Raw genomic sequence first — 27701 nt, forward strand, 5'->3', positions numbered from 1 at the left:
AGTTAATTTTATTTTAGACATAGGGTCTCCACTCCCTAGTATCATTTCCAACATAGGGTCTCCACTCTCTAGTCTCATTTCCAACATAGGGTCTCAACTCCCTAGTTGATGTTATTTTTGATATAAGGTCTCCACTCTCTAATTTCTTTTCCAACATAGGGTCTCCACTCTTAATTAATTTTATTTTAGACATAGGGTCTCCACTCCCTAGTCTCTTTTTCAACATAGGGTCTCCACTCCCTAGTTGAAGTTATTTTAGACATAGGATTTTCACTCCCTAGTCGTTTTTCCAACATAGGGTCTCCACTCCCTAGTTTAAGTTATTTTAGACATAGGGTCTCCATTCCCTAGTCTCTTTTACAACATAGGATCTTCACTCCCTAGTTGATTTTATTTTAGACATAGGGTATCCACTCCCTAGTTTATTTTCCAACATAGGGTCTCCACTCCCTAGTTGATTTTGTTTTAAACATAGGGTCTCCACTCCCTAGTCTTCTTTTCCAACATAGGGTCTCCACTCCCTAGTTGATTTTATTTTAGACATAGGATCTCCACTCCCTAGTCTCTATTCCAACATAGGGTCTCCACTCCCTAGTTGATTTTATTTTAGACATAGGATCTCCACTCCCTAGTCTTCTTTTTCAACATAGGGTCTCCACTCCCTAGTTGATTTTATTTTAGACATAGGGTCTCCACTCCCTAGTCCTTTTTCCAACATAGGGTCTCCACTCCCTAGTTGATTTTATTTTTGACATAGGGTCTCCACTCTCTAGTCTCTTTTCCAACATAGGGTCTCCACTCCCTAGTTGATTTTATTTTAGACATAGGGTCTCCACTCACTAGTCTCTTTTCTAACATAAGTCTCCACTCCCTAGTTGATTTTATTTTAGACATAGGGTCTTTACTCCCTAGTCTTCTTTTCCAACATAGGTCTCCACTCCCTAGTTGATTTTATTTTAGATATAGGGTCTCCACTCCCTAGTCTTCTTTTCCAACATAGGGTCTCCACTCCCTAGTCTTCTTTTCCAACATAGGGTGTCCACTCCCTAGTTGATTTTCCAACATAGGGTCTCTACTCCCTAGTTGGTTTTATTTTAGACATGGGGCCTCCACTCCCTAGTATTATTTTCCAACATAGGGTCTCCACTCCCTAGTTGGTTTTATTTTAGGCATAGGGTCTGCACTCCCTAGTCTCCTTTCCAACATAGGGTATCCATTCCCTAGCTGATTTTATTTTAGACACAGGATCTCCACTCCCTAGTCTCCTTTACAACATAGGGTATCCACTCCCAGTTGATTTGATCTTAAATGTAGGGTACATCACTCTCTCATATCTTTGCCAATATAGGGTATCCCATTCCATGGCCTCATTTTCCCAACATAAGGTACAACATTCCTTAGTTGAGACATCCTTTTGATAATAAAGGAACACCATCCAAAAAAATAAATCATCATGATCTTTTCGGGGTACATCATTCCCGACCCTTTATTGCTTTCAATAAAGAAGTAGTTAAAATTTTGTTACAAATAACTCACGAAATTTTCCTAGTGCAAACTGAGGTAGAAAAATTTTATTCGTTTATTTGTTTTAGTATCTGAGATGGTTTTACCTCGATGCACAGGGTTCGAGATGACCAAAAGAAGAAGTCTCAATCTAGAATAAAAGAAAAAAAGGAGAAGAAAAAAAAGAAAAAAAGAAGTGAGTTCAAAATGCAAAGCAGATGAAAAGATGTGGACTGCTCAAGACATGGCTGAAGTCACGAGCACTGCATTTCCCATTTTGATCAGAAGAAGCTTTAGAAGAATGAACTAACACCTGTAGCTAGCAAGCATCAAGGTTTAGATCAAATTCTGTGTGAAAAAACAGTCAAGACTCAAGATCAAGTTTCGGAAGACTTATAAATAAGAATCTTGTAACTCATAGCTAATAGGCTTGTTTAGTTTCATTTGATTTTAATTTTGATGTAATAACAGGACTACAGACCGGAGCCTCGACGGAACCTTACTCGACTCTACAACTCAGCATTACATTATTTTCCTTGAACTACACGCGACCTGATTCCCTTATACCCGGGGATATGTAGGTTATCCAAAATCAGGACTCGGTTGCACTCTTTTCTCTTATCTCTTCCCTTTTGAATAATGGTATGGCCAAAATTAGTCATATCGCTCATCTTTTCTTTGCCTAAAAACTCTTCATGTTTCCAAGCAAAGAGGGGTATGCTGTGAGCACCTAATTTTGACCGTATTTATATTTTTTATCACTTTTTAGTATTTAAATGGTTTTAATTTTTAATCTTTATATTTGAGCTTTATTTCGTTTTTAGTAGATTTATTTAATAAAATTTAAAACTACAAAAATAGTCACACTTCTTGTATTTTCTCTTAGGTCTAACTATTCTTGATCTTTCTACATTTTTTTTAAGCTAAGAATTTTATTAGTTTTAAAATAAATAACAAACTAAAATGAAGAAAAAAATAAAATCAATTGTTTTATGCCAACTCACGACAGATAAAAAGTTTGGTAACAAACTTCTTATTTCAAAAACAAATTCCCTTAGGTCTTACGAGCACAATTTTGAATGCACATGCACACACTTCTCACAATTTTTCCTTTCTCTTTTATGCAATTTCCCACAAAATATTCCCCTAGATAAGACCTTCTCTCACTTTATCCCTTTTCCCCCAACTCCCTCACGTGCACACACTCACTTTCCACTACTCACCCTTGGCCCACTCACAAATTATTCCCACACAGCCTATATTCACACTCTTCCTCTTTAATAACTCACATTCTCATTCTTCTTCTTTAACAACTACACTCCCTCATCTCTCATAGATTAAAAAAAATACATACACTCATCATACAAGGAGGACACCTGAAAAACAGAAGAGGGACGAGGGAGATATGGATATGGAAATAAAGAGATTAGAGAGGAGGGGAAAATGAAAACAGAGAGAAAAGGAGAAAAGCATTTTGCTTCTGCATTTTTAAGCTCCATAGAAAAAGCTGAAAAATCAGCCATTAAGATAGCCCTTAAGCTCCATAGCTCTTCTACCCATAATCCTCTTCTTTTGTCCCTTTTTCTCCATCAAAATACAACTTCTTTTGCTTTAAAATAGCAGCTAAAATGTGCTCTAAAATACCCCTAGAACTTCTCCACTTTTTAGTAAGCTTCGTGTTTCCGACAAGGTTGTGCCGTTGGAGATTCTCGATTATGGTCGCTGCTCTTGGTTTGATTGTTGAGTAGCATCAATTTTAAAGTTTGGATTCAATCAATACAAGGTCTATGTTTACTTCCCTGGCCAATTTTTAATATGATGTTTGTTTCTTTGTCTTTTTAGCCATGTGAATATTCTATTTTTTAAATGTGATGATAGTTTGTTTTCTTTTCTTTTATCAACTTTAATGCCTTGAATCAGTAAATCTAATGAATTAAACATATATGAAAAATGCTTATTGCCTTAAAAACAAAATCAATTTTGTTGAAATATGTTTTGATTGGGTGAGACCGTGAGATTTATCGGCACTAGACTAAGAAGGATTTGGACTTAATTGAAAAGAGGGTTAAGACATGTAATTCCTTTAAGTGACTTTGGTTATAAATTAATTAGACGAAGTTTTATTTTGTTAATTTGGTTGGCGTTGAGTCTTAGAATTGGATTAATCGCATCAAAATAATAATAAAGGAGGAGCGCATTTGAGCCGAGTTTATATAGAATTCTTTGAGTTGCTATTTCTTTGTTGACTTAATTGATGTGAAATTTTAAATTTCTTGGCCATCTGCTATATTTAGAGAATTAGTTGATATTCTAGTTTTACTTGTTTGACCTTGTACCTTATCTAGTTGGTTTTCTTATTGGATATTAAGTTAGTTGAACATTTTAAAGTATAGCGGGGCAGTGGGGTGATTTAACAAGCTACATGAATTTGGGTTTAGGTACTATATCATCTTAGTTAGTCCATTCCCTCCCCCCCTCCCCCCTCCCCCCAATAAATCCATAACAATAGAATAGACTCTCTTATCCTTCTTTAAAAATAATCTCAAATCACAGGAAAAACTAATTAACTTATGAATATTCGTAAGATGGTTTTAGGTGCGTTTTAATCTATTATCGTGATTGTGTACACGCTCGCGTGACATAGTTATAATTCCCAAAATAAATCAAGATACGTGTTCGCGCAACTTTGGACAAACAATCTTAACAAATAAATAAAGTGTTATTAATTGTGTACACGTACGCGTGACATGATTTTGGCGCAATAAACAAAACGGATTCACACACGTGATTCGTTTCAAAAATAATTTTATATTTTAATAATTAAAAGCGGATAGATAAAATATGAAAACCAATGAATCACAGTTTATCCAAAATTAAATTAAGCCAAGTGATAGTCAATAAAGCGACCGTGCTAGAACCTCGAGACTCGGGGAATGCCTTACATCTTCTCCCCGATCAATAATTTTTTTTACCCGGACTTTGTTTTTACAAACCAATAATAAAAGAGTCAAATCTTCCTTTGAATATGAATTCAAATAAAAGATGACTTGAAACACTCAAATATCAAATTCCAAGTGACGACTTTAAATAATAAAATAATCCCAACTTAAAAAATATCTCTTTAATTGAAAAAACTTTTTAACTCACATCAATCAATAACACATATCTTTTTTGGGGTAAAAAGGAGTCGTGACATCCTCCGCCTTGTTCACAATCACCTTACTCCAAATGCACGTCAAAAGAAAATAATACGGTGGCAACCACCACCAAATGGGTTCTTGAAACTAAATACAGACGGTGCTTATGATGACAAAAGCAAGGCAAGCGAGGGTGGTGGACTTATACGAAACCACAATGGAGATTGGCTTTGCAAATTACAATTATGCATACTTTGCCATTCATATGGAAATTCTGGCCTTATATAATGGTCCAAGCTAGCACTCGGTAAGAGCTTAGTTCCACTTATCATGGAAACTGACTCACGGGTAATGATTCAACTATTATCGTCTAACAATCTAACTTTCTCACACATGTTAATGGATTGCACGCAACTAATGAAGAAGCTAGGTAACCCACAGGCAGGGGCGGCCAATGGTAAAGCAAGTCAAGCAATTGCTTGAGGCCCTACATCTATGGGGGCCTCAAATTTCTAATATTAAATATTTACATATGATAATTTTTCTTTTAAAAGTATTTAGTATATCAAAGAAAAAATATATTTTTTCATGAAAAAAAATAATTTGGGACCGCTAGAGATATTGGGGTGAAAATAGTACGGGTTAGCCAGTTTTCGGACTGATAATTAAAAAATAACCAATATTTGCAAAGTCATTAAAAATAGCCATTATTTTGCTGCAATACGAAAAATTCCAGCATAGACTTTACGTGTGTATTCTCACCTCATTTATACACCATCATCATTATCGCATGGCCTACATTAATTTTACCACTTTATTACTCTCTCTTCAAACCATATTTTACTTCATTCTTTTATATTCCTTTTGGCCTCTCTACACTCACAAGTTCATTGTCTCGTAAATCATTATCTCAAATAAGATAGCAGAAATCAATTGCCAACACTCTTTTTTTCAAGCTTTCCCCACGTTACATCTTTTGTTCTTAATTATATATTATCTTTTTGTTTATTTATTAGAATTATATATATATATATATATATATATATATATATATATATATATATATATATATATATACAACAAGAAAATATGAATTCGCATATTTAAAACACCAAAAAGGGAAGAGTTAAAACTTTAATACTTTCCCAAAAAGGAGTTATTGATAAATTTTTAGCGAACTATAAAAATTTTAAATCAGAAAATATAGAAGAATTTATGGTTGATGAACAAATCACTAACAAAATTAAGCTAGACGATAATGAAATCCAAGAAGAAGAAGAAGTTGGTGAGAAATCTATCATAAATCTTCAGAAAATCAGGAAATTCAAAGAGAATAGAATAATATCTTAGAACATATATGATCCTAGTAAAAAGATCGATTATAAGTAAAATATTAATAATTTTATATCTCAAAAAGTTAGAAAAATAAATTTTAAATAAAATTTTACTAAATTAATTTTTATAATATCAAAAATTTAAGACATCTCGTTGAAGTACGGCTTTAGGCCCCAAATATCATTTGGGCCGCACCTGCCCACACGTGTGCCACATCTTTAGGGAAGCAAATGCTGCAGCAGACAAGCTGGCCTGCTATGGAAAGGCAGAGATCCAACCATGGAAACCATGCCAAATTCATTGTTTAGATTTTAGAATTTTAAAAAGAGCAAAAACATATTCTTACAACTCTATCTTAAATAAAAAACGCAAGGCAATAAGGCCATATATCTGTAAATGAAAAGAGATTCTATAAATGAATGAATCATGTGGCCAACACTTTTTATAGAGTTGGTGCTGGTCAAAAAAAGGAAACTACAACAAATTATATAAAATTACTGGTCACAATTAAATAAGAATGTGTGTAGCACAGTATCTTGTTTAGTGGAGTATTTGGAAAAGACTCGGAGCCAATAAAGTTTATATAACTTCTCGATCAATAAAGTGGATAGAAATTATGAAAAATCATAATTCAAATATCAACGTAACATAGTTAAATATTAAATAATTTTTTCTTGTCTATCTAATCCTTAGTGACAAATTACCTGATTTTATGCTTATGAAAGATAGCAGTATTTAATCAAATAGTTGTGATACTTGCAAAATAACCAGACATCACAGTTTTTTCAAAAAAAATAAAAATATTTAATTGGAAAAAAAACAACAAATCCAAGTAAGAGCTATGCCAAACATTACCACAAGGACAAGATAGACATCTCTTGGCAAAACCAGAGTCTTTATTTCTTTACTTCGTCTTCTTCCCAAAAAAAGACCAGAACCTTATACCCATTAATTGAACTCAATCTGATTAGTCCCATGGCCACAAAACTTGTAGTAAAGCCTCAAATCACAGTTTCACACCTGTCTCCTCCATTACCAAACTCCATTGAAATGCTGAGAACTCAAAAAAGTACTGTCTCAGCCACTAATAATAATAGTCCAAGATTAAACTTTAAGAAGATTTCAAGATTTGGGGATTGGTCATTTGCACAAAGGACCATTTCTCTAAACAAAGCTGCAGAACAACAGAATGTTGAGGTTTCAGAATCATATTTCAGAACTGATGCTTCCCAAATCAAGATTGAACTTTATGATGCACTTCAAGGTAATTGGTTCATTGACTTCTTTCTACTTTTACCCCCCCCCCCCTCCCCCCCACAGTTGGGAGCTAAAGTCTAGCTACGGGTTTAGACCCCCGTTCTGACCCAACCCCTTCTACAGTAGGGAGCTAAAGCCTAGCTACGGGTTTAGACACTGTAGGGAATCTATTTAAGGGTTAATTTCATGGTCATTAATTATCATTCAATTTCACTAAAGTTATTTAACTATTTTTTATCATTTAAAAGTAACTAAACTTTATCATTGTCACTTAAAAGTCATTTTGTCTCAAACCCCTATCATAAATATAACGTGACATTAAATTTTATGATAAAAATTTAATATTAAATGCCACATAAGCTAATATGGTTCATACCCATTTTAGATCAATTTATCCTTTAATGTGATTTGATCCATAATCCAAATGAGTTTCGATAAAAAAAAATATTAATTCCACATTAGTTTAAAATGATTATCCTATACTACAAAGTTTTGTCTTTTCTGTCACAGCACATTCATAATTATTTTATACTAAAATAATCTATGCTAGAAAATTCTTATCTTGTTTATATGTCTCATCCGAGTCATTTTATAACTCTACTGAAGCTAAAATACTATTGTATATAATAATATTTTAAAATGACTCGGATAGGGCATACAAACAAAATAAGAATTTTCTAGCATAGATTATTTTAGTATAGAATAATTATGAATGTGCATTATGAAATAGAAAAGGCAAAATTTTGTAGTATAGGATAATCATTTTAAACTAATGTGGAACTTAATTTTTTTTTTATCGAAACTCATTTGGATTATGGGTCAAATCACATTAAAGTATAAATGGATCTAAAATGGGTATGGCCCATATTAGCTTATGTGATATTTATTTTTGGATTTTAATCATAAAATTTAATGACATGTCATATTTATGGTAGGGGTTTGAGGCAAAATGACTTTTAAGTGACAATGATAAAGTTTAGTTACTTTTAAGTGACAAAAACTAGTTAAATGACTTTAGTGAAATTAACCCATCTACTTAATATGTGTAAATAATCTATCCCGAACTTCGTAAATTTATATTGTCCTACGCCTTCAAAATTCATACACTTAAAATTCTAGCTCCACCTCGACCCTTATATCATTTTCACCTGAAAATTTCTAGACTATGAATGAAATTTACGATATCACAATAACATATTGTGTTTATATTAATTTATCAATATATTCATTTGTATTTATATTTGTTTGTTGAAAATATTGTTTAGGAATTAATAGAGGAATATTTGGAGCGTCATCTGACAAAAAAACTGAAATTGAAGAGTTGGTCAAGCAATTGGAGTCTCAAAATCCAACTCCTGAACCAACCTTATCTCTAGATAAGGTGATGTGGTATTGTGCCATGCCATAATAAATATTTTTTTAAAAAACTTTTTCCATACAATTCAAGTTGAATTCTATAAATTGCTGTACATTTGTGAGTGAAATAATGAATTAAATGATTTGGAACTCTTGGAATTGAATAGGTGGCTGGAAATTGGAAGCTTATATACAGTACTATAAGCATTTTAGGATCAAAAAGAACAAAACTAGGATTGAGAGATTTTATTACACTGGGGGATTTATATCAGAATATTGATATTTCTGAGGTATGTTTTTTCATAAGATTCTTGGACTTCTGTTTTTTTAATTGTTTTTCTTATGGTTATATTTGGGAAAAGGTTCACTTTTGGGGGGAGTTATTTAGAGCAATTTGTTATTGGGTCATATATAAAGATAAAAGGAGTTATTTATTCTTTTTTATAATTTAATAGATAAAAACAACTTATTCCCACCCTTTCCTGAAAAAGTGTACTATAAAAAGTATTTAGGTTTTTTTCCATCTTAACTCTTTGTTGCTACATAGAACATGAGAAATTAAAGAACAATGTTTAACAATTTTCTCATTTTTGAGAAATTTTACACTTTTCTGTATAACTATAAAATGAAAAATTGAAATTTGTTCGGAACAAATGGAGTATATAGTTAAGAAATTTGTATATCTGCAACATGATATATTACAGATTATTACTGTTTATTTGTAATTTTGTCATTTTGGACTAATTCAAAACATTTTAATGATAATAAATGAAGGGAAAAGCTGTGAATGTGATAAAGTTTAATGCCAGAGGATTAAGTTTATTGAGTGGAGAGCTAAGGATCGAAGCCATCTTCAAGATTGCATCCAAATCAGTTGAGATTTCTCTACCTTTTTTCAGATACTCTTATTTTGTTAATTTCCTCTTTATGGTTTTTTATTTGATTTTTTTCACTGTAGAGAGTTGATATTTTCTACAACAATTCTGCAATAACACCGGACCAGGTATGAATTGACAATGTTTCCTTAATTGCGAAAAGGTAATTCTAATTAGTTTTCTAGGGTCAAATTAGAACTATCATTGTCCAAAATAACTACACGGAATTTTCTTTTAAAATTGAAAATTAGATGAAAAAACTACTTGCCTACAAAAGTGGTACTAGTATTTTGCTTCTAGTAGAAGGGAGATGTGCAGAAATAATCGTTGTAATGACCCGGCCGGTTGTTTTGAGTATTAGAGCCCCGTTCCCCTTTTTTATGCTTCCCGCTTTTTTAATTTTTAATTTTAATATTTTGTGATTTGCGGGGATGGTTTTGTTTGGTTTCGGGAAAATTTAAAAGTTTTAGTTTTAGAAGCTTAAGTTGTAGAGTAGAGTCAGGGTGATGAAAAAGTTATACCAAACAAATGAATGCAAGACATATATGTTGCATAATTAAGTAATAATGTGTGTTCCACGTTAATATAGACTCTTATGATTAATTGCTAGATTTGATGTAAAAATTAGGAGTGGATTATCGTTCACTAATAGCAAGTAGAAACATTTGTAAACTGAAATCCTAGGAATTTGTTAATTTTTGTGTAAGTTTTAAGTTTTAAAATTATTTTCATAAAGTCAATTGTCGTGTCTTCTATCATCCTTCAATTTTTTTTTAGTGCAGTTATCCTTTCTAAAAAAGGAAAATCATGACATTTTTTGGACGGGGGAATTATACATTAAATTAGTTTACAAATACTTTTTCCAGAAGAAAGAGGCGAAAATGCTACTAATAAATATTTATGCTTGAAATTGGAACAGCTGATGAACGTGTTTCAGAAGAACTACGATCTTCTTCTTGGCATCTTTAACCCTGAGGGCTGGCTTGAAATTACGTATCCTTTATTCGCTAATTTTAAGCTCTTATTATAATTTATTTTCTTTTTTATTTTCTATTATGTATTTTACGTTGCTAACTTAAAATGGTACATAGAGGAAAAATCTATTATCCTTAATCTGAAAAATGCAGATATGTTGATGAGAATTTGAGGATAGGCAGAGATGACAAGGGCAACATTTTTGTTTTGGAGAGATCACAGGAGGATAAATCTTGAGAATTCATGATTTACATTAACCTAATTCTTCTCCCCTTTTTTCCCTTATTTATAATGTAAATTCCAATACACCCTTCCTACATATTATAGAAGAAATAATCCCACTTATAGATATGTTATCACAATAAAATGAAACTCCCTTTGTTTCACACGAATGAACTTTTTACTATTTTGAGGGTTAAACAAAAAAAAATTTATCATATTTTTTTGCAAATAGTTATTAAATATTTTGAATTGTTAACTATTGTGACTTATAGTACTTTTTACGTTGTTTCTAAATATGTAAAATTTATTTTAAAAACTTAGAGAATCTATGTCAAAATTCATATTAAAAATTAGTCTATTTGATCCTCGTACTTTACAAAGGTTCAAACAAATTGAAACGAAGGGAGTAACAGTGTCGTGTACGATTTCCTTAGTCCTAGTGAGAAACGTTCTTAATCGGCCTGCAATTTTCCTAAAAATCAAAGTCAAAGTCTACACTGTGGAGATATAGTTTTCTATTTGCAAGCCATACAACTAAAATCTTTGAACCTTATGATAAATGTAAATATGCTGAGGTCTAACGCCGTGTTGTACAACGTTATTAATTAAGTACTTTGTTTCATATCTTTTTTTTATTTCTTTGTCTAATTGATTTCTTAATGTATTGATCCATCTTCCGAAGGAGCGAGCCGCCGGCAACTTGAATGAAGGAGTCAATTAAGATGCAAAATTATAAATTTGTAAGATAATTAATTCGCAGTCATAGTAGAGATTAAAACACATTATGCAAAAACAGTAGATACGTCTCTGTCTGCCAATGAGAAGTTTACCCATGACAACGGCACAGTGAACCAAAATTCGTTGTGTTGTACTGTTGTTCGAAAATTGACAGCAGTATTGTATATATTTTTTGAAATCCAAGATTAATTTCATTGATCTTAATCCCTAACTATGGTGGCTCTGATACCAATTATAAAATAATTAACTCGAAGACATAGTAGAAATTAAGACACAATTTGTAATACCCCGTCATTTTTTTTGGACTAATTTAACCTTAAGTATGGAAATACATCTTATGGATAGAATAACCAAACTTTTGATTAAAGGAGAAAATAAGTAGGTCAGCCCCACATCTTAGTGTTCTTACTTTACAATGTCTTAGCATGACTTACGGAAGAAAAAAATACTTTAGATAAAGGAGAAAATAAGTGGGCAACTCCACTTCTTAGTGTTCTTACTTTACAAAATCTTAGCATAACTTACAGGAAAAAAAAAACTTCAGATAAAGGAGAAAATAAGTGGGTCAACCCCACTTCTTAGTATTTTTCTACTTTGCAGAACCTTAGAATGACTTAAGAAAAAGCTATTTTAAAACCTCTTTAGCTCTAGAATCAAATTAAGAAAAAGAAGTTGCGGAAGAACAATTGTTTGAGGAGTTTGAGGATACATAATTGGTGTGAGTAGAAAACTAGAAAGCTTGAAAATTTTCTTGTGTAATTCAACCAACAATCACGTATGTAGATATATAATCTTATCCTTGTAGTATGCCTTGGATTACATTAGGATTGATATGGATATCAAATTCTTTAGAATGATGCCAAGAAGTAAATTGAAAGCAATTTGATAAATTCTAAGCCCATTTAAGTTGCTGCCAAGGTTTTTTTTTTAGATTGGGAACATGATTAGAAATATTAAAATAAGGGAGAAATTATTTTTATCTAGTAATGGACAAAGCTTTAAGGATAAAGTGAGGATCAGATTTGAACGTTGCTAGACTATTTGGATTATTATTAGAGTCAAAGGTTTTGGATGGTGTTATTTAAGAATGGGCATGTAATATTTTTTATACTAAAATATGTTTCTTCCTTTCCATATACCAAGTGGTCAGGGATATTGTAGCAGTAAGCTTGAAAGAGAAATATATTTTTTCACATTAAGTGTCGATTATATTGAGTAATCCATGATTTAGACATTAGTTCAATTGGTGGTGAATTGAACTTGTTGAGTATGTCCTAATGATCCTAACCAAAATATTTGTAGATCGTGAGTTGCTGAACTCCCGGGAAGTTTGAAAGGACGAATTGAAGCTAAGACTTGAGGTGAGTTGAGGTTTACTTTCCTAGTAGGAAATTCCATTATAACTCTTGTGCTCCATATGTTAGATAAAGCTAAGTCATGTCTTTTCGTGATCCAATACTCAGTTCACTTATTCTTATTCAGTACGATATTATATGTGACATGAATACATGATTATGTGTATTACCAATTATTATGTGCCTTTATTTGTGATATTCACATTCAGTAGGGAGAATTGGCCAACCTCCCCCGGCGTGAGTGTCATGATGTCAGGGTTACCTACCCCTCGCTCACAGGTACCAACAGTTTGTTGGGGAGATAGGCCGACACTCCCCCGTACATGTTCCCAGATACTCACGTACGCAGGGCCATTATGCTTAATAATTAACTTTACAAAGTATGTCTTAAAATATATATGACTCGGTTTCTATTTCAGATATCAGTTATGGGCTCAATTTCTACGTTAAGTTTCAGTTTCAGCTTATAGTTTAGCTTACAGTTTCAGTTCCCAGCTTAATACTTGATTGTAAAATTTTATATGATTTATATGATTTTTTGTATATCCCTTTTCTTTCTTATATTTTCTAGAAGGTCTCGCTCCGTCTTTTTAGGAGGTATCCTATGAGACTTACTGGGTATCCTTTGGTGGTACTTAGCCCGTTTGGGCCTGCTACGGCGTGTGGCAGGTATCGAGGACGCAGGTAACGAGGCACATGGCTAGAGGATATATTCTAGATTCAGTTTACAAACTCCGTTGATTCACCCCAGCGGTAGCAGACCATTTTCAGACTATTATTTGTATCTTCTTCTTTTTTTTTTACGTTTATTTTATTTTCGGGTATGCCCCCGTAGGCTATGTATTTTAATTTTATTTTTCAGATTCTAGAGGCTCATGACTTGTTAGTGGGTCTGTATTAAAATAGTTTGGGATTTATCCTTTATTTATTATTTTTATCAGTCAGCTTAAGAACTGCAAATTGATGAGAATTAATATTTAAGAACGTTAGATTCTTTGCTATTGAACTTGAAGTTTGATACAAATAATACAGGGTTCACTCAATGAGTGGAAAGGGTTGAGTGCCAATCACGTCTCATCCCAGTCTGGGGGCGTGACAAGTTGGTATCAGAGCAGCTAGGTTTACGGAGTTCTAGGGAGTCATGAGCTGTGTCTAGCAGAGTCTCAAATATGCGTATGTTGTGCACCATATTTATATTTGGGAGGCTGCAGGACATATTAGGAATTTTGTTTTTCTCCTTTGATTCTTATGTCGTGCGTTAGAACTAAACGTTTCAGGATTCTAACACTCATTTATCTCTCGTTTCAGCACAAACAAGATGGTTAGAAAAAAGATTAACTTCATCCTCTGTTATTAACAATGCTGAGATACCAGCTGCTAATCATCAAGAAGCAGCACTAGAGGTGCAAGCCGCACTAATAGCACCAGCTGCAGTTAGAGGACGTGGCAGAGGTAGAGGTATAGGTTAAAATGCTAGGGGTAGAGGTGAAAATGCCAGAGGTAGAGGTGAAAATGCCACAAGACAAGCACAAGCTCCACCTCAGCACGTTGTTAATGATCGGGCACCACCACATAGACAAGATAATTAAATTGACAGAAATTTGGACTTTCTAGAGTCCCTAGCCCCTCCTACTGGTGGTCGGGCTGCACCTGTTCATGCTCTTCCTTAGGTCCCTCATGATTTAGATGAAGAGGTTATAGGAGATGATTTTCAAGCTCTACTCGAGGTACCACCACCAGTTGTCCCTGCAAATATTGCCCGGACAATGCAATTACCAACAGGAAATATTGATCCACATGCCTTTCTGAAATTAAACTCTCCTACTTATAATGGTACCAATAAACCAAATGAACCAATGTTATTTTTGGAAGAGATAGAGAAAATGTTTGTTTCTTTGGGTTGTCTTGAAACACAAGCCACATAGTTGATTGGGTTTCGATTGAAGGGTGCAACATGACAATAGTGGAGAGGTTACAAGAAGGCCAGAGATTCTACATTACCGCCACTTACTTGGCCCCAGTTCAAAGAAGCTTTCAAGGCCAAGTTTTTTTCTAGCAGTCGGATGGATGAGCTACGACGTCAATTCGAACATCTTAAATAGGGTACCATGTAAGTGACTGAATATGAGATGAATTTTACAAAATTGGCAGAGTATGTACCTAATTTGATATCGACTGAGAGAGAAAAAGTGAGAAGGTTCATTGAAGGCTTGAATCCACATATGGCAAAAGATATGACTTCACAACATGATGACAAGACTTATCTTCAGGTTGTCAATATTACTACGCGTAATGAGGCTTTTGATAAAATTGCCAGGGAAGCTAGAGATAACAGCAAGAAGGCTAGAACAACAGGTATTTATAGTGGATTTTTAGTTGGGGGGTAAGAACATGAATCATTCAGCTCACATTCAATCAACGACTCACTCATCTCCTTATCCAGCTCCACTCAGACATGGCTAACAGAGTAAAGGTCAGGCCCCTCAGGGGCAAAGTTCAACTAGACAGGTCCAACCTCGGTTCTCCTATCCTATATGTCCTTCGTGCGGCAAAAGAGATCCAGGGAAATGCCTTTTGGGTCAGAAAGATTTTTTCCACTGCCATGATCTGGGTCATATTAAGAGAGACTTTCCACTGCTTGGAAAAACTCTGGGGAAAACTCCAACCAGACAGACAACATCAATGGTAATTCTATAGTTGCACCTCCTCCAGTTCGGGAATCTAATACTCAGGCTGAGCGTGGTGCCAATAGAGGTGGAGCTCAGGGAAAAGGCGGACTAAACAGATTCTATGCATTTCTAGACAGGCAGAATGTTGAGGCGTCTAACAGAGTTATTACAGGTATTCTCTCGGTTTGTGGTCGCCTTGCTTATGTATTAGTTGATATTGGTTCAACTTTCTCCTATGTGTCTCCTTATTCTTGTGTCGACTTTGGAAAAGCACCAGAAAAATTAGGGGTTCCGTTTGAGGTTTCCACACCTATAGGGGAATCTGTTAAAGTTGAGTATATATTCAGAAACTGTATCATCACAATTCAGGGCTGAGAAACATTAGCCGATTTGAACTTGTTAGATATGGTAGACTTTGACATCATAGCTGGCATGGACTGGTTATCTTCTTGTCATGCTATAGTTGATTGCCACGTGAAGACGGTTAAATTCTCATTTATTGGGGAAGATCCAATTATAATTAGAGGTGAAGTGGGTACGCATGTGGGTAAGTTTATTTCTTACCTTAAGGCTAGAAAACTAGTGAGCAAAGGGTGTTTGGCGTATCTAGCACATGCGCGGGATATGAAAGTTAGCTCCCAAGTGTTTGAATCAGTACTGATTGTGAAAGAGTTTTCACATGTGTTCCCGGATGATCTCCCAGGGATACTAGCAGATAGGGAGATTGAGTTTGATAGACACATTGTCAGGAACTCAACCAATCTCGATTCCTCCTTACACAATGGCTCCATCTGAGCTAAATGAACTCAAGAAGCAGTTACAAGACCTCTTAGATAAGGGTTTTATTCGACCTAGTGTTTCATCCTGGGGTGCTGCAGTGTTGTTCGTGAAGAAAAAAAGATAGTTCCCTACGGATGTGTATAGATTACCGCCAGCTGAATAAGGTTACTATCAAAAATAAATATCCACTGCCCAGGATAGATGACTTATTTGATCAGTTTCAGGGTGCCACGTATTTCTCAAAAATAGATCTGAGATCGGGATACCATCAGTTAAAAATCAGAGAAGCAGACATCCCGAAAATAACTTTCAGGACTCGGTACAGTCACTATGAATTTTTAGTGATGTCCTTTGGGTTAACTAATGCACCAGCAGCTTTTATGGACTTAATGAACAGAGTCTTCAAGTCTTTCTTAGATACCTTTGTCATAGTATTTATCTATGATATTTTGGTATATTCTTGTAGCCAGAAAGAACATGAGAATCACTTGAGAACAGTTCTTCAAATACTCAAGGACCGTCAGCTTTATGCCAAATTTTTCAAATGTGAATTTTGGCTTGATATAGTTACATTTTTTGGGACACGTGGTATCGAAAGAAGGCATTAGAGTAGACCCACAGAAAATAGAAGCAGTTAAGAGTTCGCCTAGGACAACGACCCCTACAGAGATTTGCAGTTTTCTAGGGTTGGCATGTTACTACCGCCATTTTGTAGAAGGGTTCTCTTCAGTAGCTTCCCCGTTAACAAAGTTAACTCAGAAAAATGTGAAGTTCCAATGGTCTGAAGCTTGTGAGAAAAGTTTTCAAGAACTCAAGAACATGTTGACTACAGCTCCAATCCTAACTCTACCTACTCCTACAGGTAAATTTGTGATCTATTGTGATGCTTCCAAAGTAGGATTAGGATGTGTTCTTATGCAGAATGACAAGGTAAATGCTTCTAGGCAGTTAAAGAATCATAAGAGAAATTATCCTACCCACTATCTTGAGCTAGCAGCAGTTATTTTTGGTCTAAAAATATGGCATAACTACCTTTATGGAGAGAAATGTAACATTTATACAGATTGCAAAAGTTTGCAGTATATATTCAAGCAGAGGTAACGGTAGACGTCTCATCAGTCAAGTTCTCCGGGCTGTGAGAGCGTGTAGCTAGTGGATCGTGGTAGTTGGTCTTAGGCTTAATCGATGTATGTTCTTGCTAATGAATCCATGGAGTTTACGTCTTCAAGAGTTCGGTTAGTTGATCGAGAAAGCGGCAAGACCCTCTCGTTCGAACTTCATATACGAGAATTCTAAACAAGAACTCGAGACTTGAAATGAATCAAATTGGAGGTTCTTTCTTAGGGCGTAAGGAATAGCACGCAAAAGACAGCCTGGAGAGACAAAGACAGGATTTCAATGTATGAAGCTCTCAGATTACGTACGAATCAATTAAACAAGACAAACCAAAGGCGTGTTTCAAAAGCATCAATAGACGCAAAAAGAGATCTTTTTTCCTAAGGTCTTTGTTGTCGCTTTAAACTTCCTTATTTCTCATAGGATGCCCACCTTCAAAGCTACTTTCTCAACGAGGTACGCTTCCTTAGACTCTAACTAAAGATTATGATTTTATATCTGTATGATTGTATCACGCCCCCAAACTAGGATGGGACGTGATTGGAACTCAACCCTTACCACTCGTTGAGTGAACCCTGTACTATTTGTATCAAATTTCAAGTTCAATAGCAAAAAATCTAACGCGCTTAAATATAAGTTCTAATCAAATGCAGTTCTTAAGCTGACTGATAAAAATAATAAATAAAGGATAAATCCCAAACTATTTTAATACTGACCCACTAACAAGTCATGAGCCTCTAGAATCTGAAAAACAAAATTAAAATGCATAGCCTACGGGGGCATCCCCGAAAATACAAAAAACGTCAAAAAACAAAAGATATAAATAATAGTGTGAAAATGGTCCGCTACCGCTAGGGTGAATCAACGGAGTCTATAAACTGAATCTAGAATATCTCCTTTAGCCACGTGCCTCGTTACCCGCGTCCTCAATACCTGCCACACGACGTAGCATGCCCAAACAGGCTAAGTACCACCAAAGGATACCAAGTAAGTCTCATAGGCTACCTCCTAAAAAGGCGGAGCAAGACCTTTTGGAAAATATAAGAAAAAGGATATACGGAAAATCATATAAATCATATAAAAGTTTACAACCAAGTATTAAGCTGAAAACTGAAACTGTAAGCTAAATTGTAAGCTGAAAGTCTGAAACTGAAACTTAACGTAGAAATTGAGCCTATAACTGATATCTGAAATAGAATGTTAGTCATATATATATATATATATATATATATATATATATATATATATATATATATATATATATATATATAAGTGGACGGCGTGCCACACGATAATTGTTACGCATAATGGCCCTGTGTACGTGAGTATCTGGGAACACGTACGGGGGAGTGTCAGCCTATCTCCCCAACAAACAGTTGGCACCTGCGAGCATGAGGTAGGTAACCCTGACATCATGGCACTCACGCTGGGGGAGGTTGGCCACTTCTCCCTATTGAATGTGAATATCATAAATAAAGGTACATAACAATTGGTAATACACATAAGCATGTATTCATATCACATATAATGTCGTATTGAATAAGAATAAGTGAACTGAGTATTGGATCAGGAGAAGACATGACTTAGCTTTATCTAACATATGGAGCACAAGAGTTATAATGGAATTTCCTACTAGAAAAGTAAACCTCAACTTACCTCAAGTCTTAGTTTCAATTCATCCTTTCAAACTTCCTAGGAGTTCAACAACTCACGATCTACAAATATTTTGGCTAGGATCATTAGGACATACTCAACAAGTTCAATTCACCACCAATTGAACTAATTTCTAAATCATGGATTACTCAATATAATCAACACTTAATGTGAAAAAAATATATTTCTCTGTCAAGCTTACTGCTATAATATCCTTGACCACTTGGTATATGGAAAGAAATAAACATATTTTAGTATGAAAAATATTACATGTCCATACTTAAATAACACCATCCAAACCCTATGACCCTAATAATAATCCAAATACTTTAGTAACGTTCAAATTTGATCCTCACTTTACCCTTAAAACTTTGTTCATTACTAGATGAAAATAATTTCTCCATTATTTTAATATTTTTAATCATGTTCCCAATCTAAAAAAAACTTGACAACAACTCAAATACGTTTAGAATTTATCAAATTTCTTTCAATTTACTTCTTGTCATCATTCTAAAGAATTTGATATCCATATCAATCCTAATGTAACCCAAGGCATACTACAGGGATAAAATTATATATCTACATACCTGATTGTTGGTTGAATTACACAAGAAAATTTTCAAACTCTCTAGTTCTATGCTCACACCAATTATGTATCCTCAAACTCCTCAAACAATAATGACTCAAGCAATAGATCAAACAATTGTTCTTTCGCAGCTTCTTTTTCTTAATTTGATTCCAGAGCTAAAGAGGTTTTAAAAGAGCTTTTCCTTAAGCCATTCTAAGGTTCTGCAAAGTAGGGAAACACTAAGAAGTGGGAATGTCCCACTTATTTTCTCCTTTATCTAAAGTGTTTTTTTTCTTCCGTAAGTCATGCTAAGACTTTGTAAAGTAAGAATACTAAGAAGTGGGGTTGGCCCACCTATTTTCTCCTTTATCTAAAGTATTTTTTTCTTCCGTAAATCATGCTAAGACATTGTAAAGTAAGAATACTAAGAAGTGTGGATGGCCTGCTTATTTCCTCCTTTAATCAAAAGTTTGGTTATTCTATCCATAAGATCTATTTCCATACTTAAGGTTAATCAGTCCAAAAAAAAAGTGACGGGGTATTACATTCTTCCCCCTTTAAATATCGTTCGTCCTCGAACGTGGAACCGTAGTCATTCCTAGGGATTGAAATATTTTCTTTGGCATCTTGTATTCTTAGAACCTTAGGGACTCAAATTTTTTATTAACTTTCCAAATTTCTAAAAATTTCGGCAGAGTCTCCCTTGTAACTGGAGCTTTCCATAAATTTTCAACATGTCCAACAACCTAATAACAATAACACTTTACATCTCTAGACACTCAATCCAATAATATACAATATCAAGGCACACCCATATACCCACCAAAGCCATTTTACATCATTATAAGCACAAATATCACATAACTTGACAATCTAAATATTTTAAAGCTTAAATGAATTATGTACCTGAAATCTCAAACAAATAAGGATATTTTTCTTCATGGCTTCCTCGGGCTCCCACGTAGCTTCCTCAGCTGAGTGATTTCTCCATATTACTTTCACCGAAGCAATGTCGTTGGTTCGAAGTCTACGAACCTGCCTGTCTATTATAGCTACATGGACCTCCTCATATGTCAGAGTATCATCAATCTCTATCTCCTGTCTATCAAGTACATGACTCGGGTCGTGAAAGTACTATTTCAACATGGACACATGAAAAACTGGATGCACAGAAGATAACTTTGGAGGTAAAGCTATTCGATACGCCACAAGCCCAATCCTTTTAAGAATTGGATAAGGCCCTATATATCTTGGGCTAAGCTTCCCTTTTCTACCAAACCCCATGATACCCTTCATTGGAAACGCCTTTAAAAATACATAGTCACCCTCTTTGAACTCAAGATCGCGACGTCTTATATCTGAGTATGACTTTTGTTGGCTTTGAGCTATTTTAAGTCGTTCCTGAATAAGTTTTACCTTTTTCAAGGCATCATGTACTATGTTTGGCCCAATAAGCTTCGTTTCACCTAACTCAAACCACCCTACAGGCGAACGACATCGCCTCTCATATAGGGCCTCGAATGGGGCCATCTAAATTCTCGCTTGATAACTGTTATTATATGCGAACTCAATCAAAGGTAGATGGTCAACCCAGTTTCCTTTAAAATCAAGAACACATGCTCGTAACATATCTTCCAAGATTTGAATTGTCCTCTCGGCCTGCCCGTCCGTTTGAGGGTGAAAAGTTGTACTTAGATTAACTCGGGTACCGAGACCTTCCTGAAAACTCTGCTAGAAATGGACAGTAAACTGTGCACCCCTGTCATAAATAATAGACATGGGAGAACCATGCAACCCAACAATCTCATTTATGTATAATGTTGCATACTTGGGTGCCGTGTAGGTTGTTTTGACTAGCAAAAAGTGAGCTTACTTAGTGAGTCGGTCTACTATGACCCAAATGGAGTCATGTTTCTTAAAAGTTCGCGGCAAGCCCACCACAAAATCCATATTTATTCTCTTCCATTTCCATTATGGTATTTCAATAACTTGAACTAAGCCACCTGGCCTCTGGTGTTCAGTTTTTACTTGCTGACAGATAAGGCATCGTGAAACATAATCTGCAATATCTCGCTTCATATTATTCCACTAATAAACATCCTTCAAATCATGATACATTTTGGTAGAACCTGGATGTATTGAATATCTGGAGCTATGAGCTTATACCATAATTGCCCTTCGAAGATCTTCTACATCAGGCACGCATAAGCGGCCATCAAATCTCATCACACCATTTTCATCAAGTGCAACATTCTTAATCTTGCCACTGAGGACACCTTCCTTGAGCTTAAGCAAGCTAGGGTCATCAAATTATTTGGATTTAACTTACTCTACTAAAGTAGACTTAGCACCCATACTTTCTATCAACCTTCTATCGTACTTCTCATCGAGACGAACCCCTTGGCTAGCTATTTGTTGGTCTTCCTTAACTATTGGACGTTCTACCACACACAACCTGGTCAAACTCCTTATGGATATTCTGCTCAGAGCATCAGCAACCACATTCGCTTTGCCGGGATGGTAAAGGAGTACCGAAAGGATAAGCTCATTATACCAGATATAGATAATCTCCTACCGGGTGCGATGTTTATCCATAATGGGTTACCGAAAGGATAAGCTCATTGTACCAGATATAGATAATCTTCTACCGGAGTGATGTTTATCCATAACAGAGTACTGAAAGTATAAGCTCATTGTACTAGATATGGATAATCTTCTACCGGGGGTGTTGTTTATCTATAACAGGGTACTGAAAGGATAAGCTCATTATACCCGATATAGATAATCTTCTATCGGGGGTGATGTTTATCCTTAACGGGGTACCGAGAGGATAAGCTTCTTTAGGAGACTTATTTCCAATAGAGTACTAAATAGATAAACATATTTACGACGGAGTCTCATATAGATAAGCTTCTTCAGGAAGCTTATTTATAATGAAGTACTAAATGAACATCTCTAATATAATATATTTATAACACTCCCCCTTGGATGTTCATTTAAAGATAATGTGCCTCATTAAAACCTTACTAGAAAAAATCCTGTGGGAAAAATCTTAATGAAGGAAAAAGAGTACACATATTTAGTAATACGCATAACTAGTTGTCTCATTAAAAACCTTATAAGGAAAACCCTGTGGGAAAAACCTTAGTAAGGGAAAAAGAGTATAACGCATATTTTACTCCCCCTGATAAAAACCTTGTTTCAAATATTTGAGTCTCCGCATTTCAATCTTGTATAACATCTTCTTAAAAGTTAAAGTTGGCAAAGATTTAGTGAATAAATCTACCGGATTGTCACTTGAACGGATTTGTTGCACATCAATTTTATCATTTTTCTGAATATCATGTGTGTAGAATAATTTTGGTGAAATGTGCTTTGTTCTATCTCCTTTTATAAATCCTTCCTTTAATTGGGCTATGCATGCAACATTGTCTTCGTATAAAATTGTGGATCTTTTATCACATTCCAAACCACATTTTCCTTGAATAAAATGAATCATTGATCTCAACCATACGCATTCCCTACTTGCTTCATGAATAGATATTATCTTATCATGATTTGAAGAAGTAGCAACAATAGATTGCTTTATGGAGCATAATGATATGACAGTACCTCCACATGTAAACACGTACCCAGTTTGAGGTCGAGTTTTATGTGGATCAGATAAATAACTTGCATCTGCATAACCAACAAGATTTACACTACCTTTGCTATAATACAATAAACCCATATCAAGTGTTCCCTTTAAATATCACGATATATGCTTAATCCCGTTCCAATGTCTATGTGTAGGAGAAGAGCTATATCTTGCTAGTAAATTAACAAAAAATGCCATGTCAGGACTTGTAGCATTAGCAAGATACATAAGTGCACTAATAGCACTAAGATAAGGTATTTCGGAACCAAAGAGTTCCTCATCCTCTTCTAGAGGTCGGAACAAATCCTTATTCACTTCAAGTGATCGAACAACCATTGATGTACTCAATAGGTGCGTTTTGTCCATGTAAAAATATTTTAAGACCCTTTCTGTATAGCCAGATTGATGGATAAAGATCCCGTCTGTTAAATGTTCAATTTGCAGACCAAGATAAAGTTTTGTTTTTCCAAGATCTTTCATCTCAAATTCTTTCTTAAGATATTCAGTTGCCTTTTGGAGCTCTTCTGTAGTTCCAACAAGATTTATGTCATCAACATAAACAACAAGTATAACAAATTCTGATGCCATTTTCTTTATAAAAACACATGGATAAATAACATCATTTATGTAACCTTCTTTCATCAAATATGCACTGAGGCAATTATATCACATGCGCCCAGATTGATTTAAATCGTATAAAGATATTTGTAATATGATTGAGTACATTTCACGATACTTTGAACTATATGCTTCAAGCATTTTAAATCCTTCTTGGATCTTCATATAAACTTAATCAAATGAATCATATAGGTTATAACTTACATTTAGATGGCATGAAATCTTCAGGTGTCTGGACTACAAGTCTGATCCTCACAATCTTTTACAATATTGTGAACTATATTGTATTAAATATATCGTCGACGATCATTTTGTATTGGTTCATAAGCGATATAACTTGTTGAGATCTCATCACTTTCTTTATTTTCAGGTATCTGAACTTCTTCTGGAGTTTCATGAAATGTTATGTTGTTCTAGTGCTCATTTCCTCCTCATTATGATCATTTGCTCCTATCATTTTTCAAGGATTATTACCTTTGGAACCGATCGGTTTACTACGCTTCATGCGTGCAGTAAACTTTATCCTACAGGGAATTTAATTCTAATAAGAGCATTTGAAGCTGAAATATGATATTTAATTTTGAATCAGCAAATGCTTCTGGCATTTGACTTGAATTATCTTCTTAGTGAGGATCATATTAATGATAATTCGATTCATATAGCATATTTCTCAGCTGTTTATTCCATCCCCCAAATGTTAGAAAACTAACACATATCCCCAATCTTCTTTGGAAAACCTATCTTTGTGTATTGTGGTAGATAAATTAATCATATACCACACATCAAAAGTTATTATATAGTAAAAATATTTGGTTTCTGATCCTAAACCAATTGTGAGGGGAGGACTTATCATATATTGTTGGTCTGATGCATATAAATATTGTTGTATGCAATTTAGAAAATCTTAGACCAACACATGGGGGTTTGTTCTCTTAAGCAATAGTTTAACCATTAATAGGAGGTATTCAATGCTAAACTAGCTTGGATATAAACCAACATCATCAAGATGAACTATCTTGATTTCATAATCTGAAAATTATGCTCTTAATTGAGAAAAGCAATTTCAAATGCCAAACTGCAGGTTGACAATAAACACACATGTAACCATCTCATATATGCATCTATTAGTGGTTCACATGATAGGTGAATGGTCCAATATTCACCTTTTATATATTCCATAATTTAAGGGTCTTAGTCCCAACTTTAGCTAGTATAATCAATTTATTATGAGAATAAGCAACACAAGAGAATTCTTGAAGAATCTTCTAGTTCTTCAGTATATACTTATCTGAATTCCCAAATAGCTCATTTAAAAATGGCAAATGAAAATTTCAAGTTTATCATGGCATGTGCTATCTCTTAGTAAGTTTTTGATTTACTATGGCATAAACTTTTGCATTAGTAAACTTCTGATTTACTGTGGCTACTTTTGTATCAGCGAATTTTTGATTACTGTAGCTACTTTTGCCTCAGTAAAACTTCTTGATTTACTGTGACTGTTTTTGCATTAGTAAACTTCTGGTTTACTATGATACATGATGTAGTACAAATTGAAGAATAAGGCGGGTGACTTCTCACATACATATTATTTTACCCCCTATGATTGTGGAAACATGAAGATTTACAATCTTCCAATTATTTGTAGTCTTATTATGATAGTCATTGTATTAGTAAACTTCAGGTTTACTACAACATATGTTTTGATCACAATCATATAATATGAATGACAAATTTGCATATAAGCTCTTCGGGAGCCTTCAATGTATTGTCCACAATTAAATATTATTCAAGCACTACTTGTGTCATGTGTCTTCTAGACAAACAGTTAGCTCTTCAGGAGCTTTTGATAAATTTTGTACTACCAAATATCTCTCAGACACTTCTAGTATCATGAGAGAAATTTTTTTCAAAATGACATAAACAAAATAAATATGATAGTAAACATCATTATCAAAGTATAACTTTTATTTATGTACAACAATTACATAACCATACTATCTACTATAAACAACAAAAATTAAAATATTTATATTTTTACAGATTCATCACCGATCACGTGACTTGTTTCTCCTTCCGAGAGTGCAAAGTAATCAGCTACATCCAAATGCATGAAATTATCTTCAGAAATAAAATTTGCTTCAACATTTTTCTCTGTCTTCTTCAGGGAGGCTTGATACAGCTCAACCAGGTGCTTTGGCGTACGACATGTATGTGACCAGTGATCGTTTTCTCCACATCTATAGCATGCATTTTTTGCCTTTGCTACTTACACTGCTTCATGCTTTTGTTCCTTCTATTTTTACTGCTGGTGGTGAGGAGGGTTCTTTGGTGCATTATTATTACCATGATTAGAGTTTCTTCCATGACCACGGCCATGGCCATGACTACGACTGGGGCCACGTCCTCTTTCACGCTTAGCTTGGTGGAAGTTCGTCTCATTCACTTCAGGGAATGGACAAGAACCAGTAGGTCGACTTTCATGATTTTTCATTTATAGTCCATTATGTTGCTCGGCTATAAGAAGATGTGAGATAAGTTCAGAATATTTTTTGAATCTCATCACTCGACATTGCTGCAGGAGCATATTCGAGGCATGAAAAGTGGTGAACGTTTTCTCCAACATATCATGATTAGTAATATTATTACCACATAATTTTAATTGGGAAATAATTCTGAACATAGCAGAATTATACTCACCTATAGATTTAAAATCTTGTAGCCTTAGATGAGACCAATCATAACGTGCCTGTGGAAGAACGGCCATCTTCAGGTGGTCATATCTATCTTTTAAATTATTCCACAGTATGACTGGATCTTTAATAGTGAGATATTCTATTTTCAAGCCTTCATCAAGGTGATAGCGTAGGAATATCATTGCTTTGGCACAGTCTTGGCTTGATACTTGATTTTTGTCCTTGATGGTGTCTACCAGACCCATCGCATCAAGATGAACTTCAGCATCAAGCACCCAAGACATGTAGCTTTTGCCCGATATATCCAGGGCTACAAATTTAAGTTTAGAAAGATTTGGCATTATTTAGAAAAAGAAAGTTCGTATCTCTGATACTTTCAAAGTATTTGCTCGAGATGGCAGAGTCTCGTGCTGATAACGTGTTATAAAATAAAAACTGTTAAGTAAAGACAACTATAGAGAGAAACTAATATATTATTCAAACTTTAAACTTATATTCATAATGAACTAAAATCTCCTCTATTTATAGAAGAAAGCAAGATGTTGTGTAAGGTACTTCTGCAAGTTGCTGTGTAAGCTGCTACTGTACAAGATATAGATAATCTTCTATCAGTGATAATGTTTATCCGTAACGAAGTACCGACAGGATAAGCTCATTGTACCAGATATAGATAATGTTCTACCGGGGGTGATATTTATCCATAACGGGTTACCGAAAGGTTAAGCTCATTGTACTAGATATAGATAATCTTCTACCAGGTGTGATATTTATCCATAACGAGGTACCGAAAAGATAAGTTCATTGTACAAGATATAGATAATCTTCTACCGGAGGTGATGTTTATCCATAGCGGAGTACTGAAAGGATAAGCTCATTGTATCAGATATGGATAATCTTCTACCAGGGGTGATATTTATCCATAACAGGATACTGAAAGGATAAGCTCATTGTACCCGATATGGATAATCTTCTATCGAGGGTGATGTTTATCCATAACGGGTACCGAAATGATAAGTTTCTTCAGAAGACTTATTTCCAAATAGATTACTAAATAGATAAATATATTTACGGCGGAGTCTCATATAGATAAGCTTCTTCACGAAGCTTATTTACAACGAAGTACTAAATGAACATCCATAATATAATATATTTATAATAATTTTATCCTTTATTACATTTATGGTTCACAAATATCTTTATTGTTAGCAAATCGT

At 34.4% G+C, this 27701-nt stretch overlaps 1 protein-coding gene across 2 annotated transcripts; it reads left to right on the top strand.

Moving 5' to 3' along the window:
* The first annotated feature begins 6791 nt into the window (after window positions 1-6791).
* LOC107795947 (fibrillin-5, chloroplastic) lies at window positions 6792-10934 on the top strand. 2 transcript variants are annotated; one of them, XM_016618656.2, is made up of 7 exons: window positions 6792-7239; window positions 8498-8613; window positions 8756-8878; window positions 9363-9461; window positions 9547-9591; window positions 10383-10456; window positions 10591-10934. In XM_016618656.2, exons 1-7 carry the CDS (start codon window positions 6951-6953, stop codon window positions 10673-10675), a joined length of 831 nt encoding a protein of 276 aa, XP_016474142.1. In that variant the 5' UTR covers window positions 6792-6950; the 3' UTR covers window positions 10676-10934. The 2 variants fall into 2 exon arrangements, 1 of the variants encoding a protein (XP_016474142.1); XR_012698134.1 differs by having other exon boundaries at window positions 6800-7239; window positions 9547-9626; window positions 10591-10654.
* The last annotated feature ends 16767 nt before the right edge of the window (window positions 10935-27701 follow it).

Source organism: Nicotiana tabacum, chromosome 13, assembly GCF_000715075.1.
Source record: "Nicotiana tabacum cultivar K326 chromosome 13, ASM71507v2, whole genome shotgun sequence".
Classification (NCBI taxonomy): domain Eukaryota; kingdom Viridiplantae; phylum Streptophyta; class Magnoliopsida; order Solanales; family Solanaceae; genus Nicotiana; species Nicotiana tabacum.

Bases quoted from the DNA above. Each gene is read 5' to 3' on its own strand.
- LOC107795947 (XM_016618656.2), top strand. From the start codon at position 6,951: ATGGCCACAAAACTTGTAGTAAAGCCTCAAATCACAGTTTCACACCTG. The intron at 7,240-8,497 runs GTAATTGGTTCA...AATATTGTTTAG, and splicing joins ACTTTATGATGCACTTCAAG to GAATTAATAGAGGAATATTT. The intron at 9,462-9,546 runs GTTGAGATTTCT...TTTTCACTGTAG, and splicing joins TCAAGATTGCATCCAAATCA to AGAGTTGATATTTTCTACAA.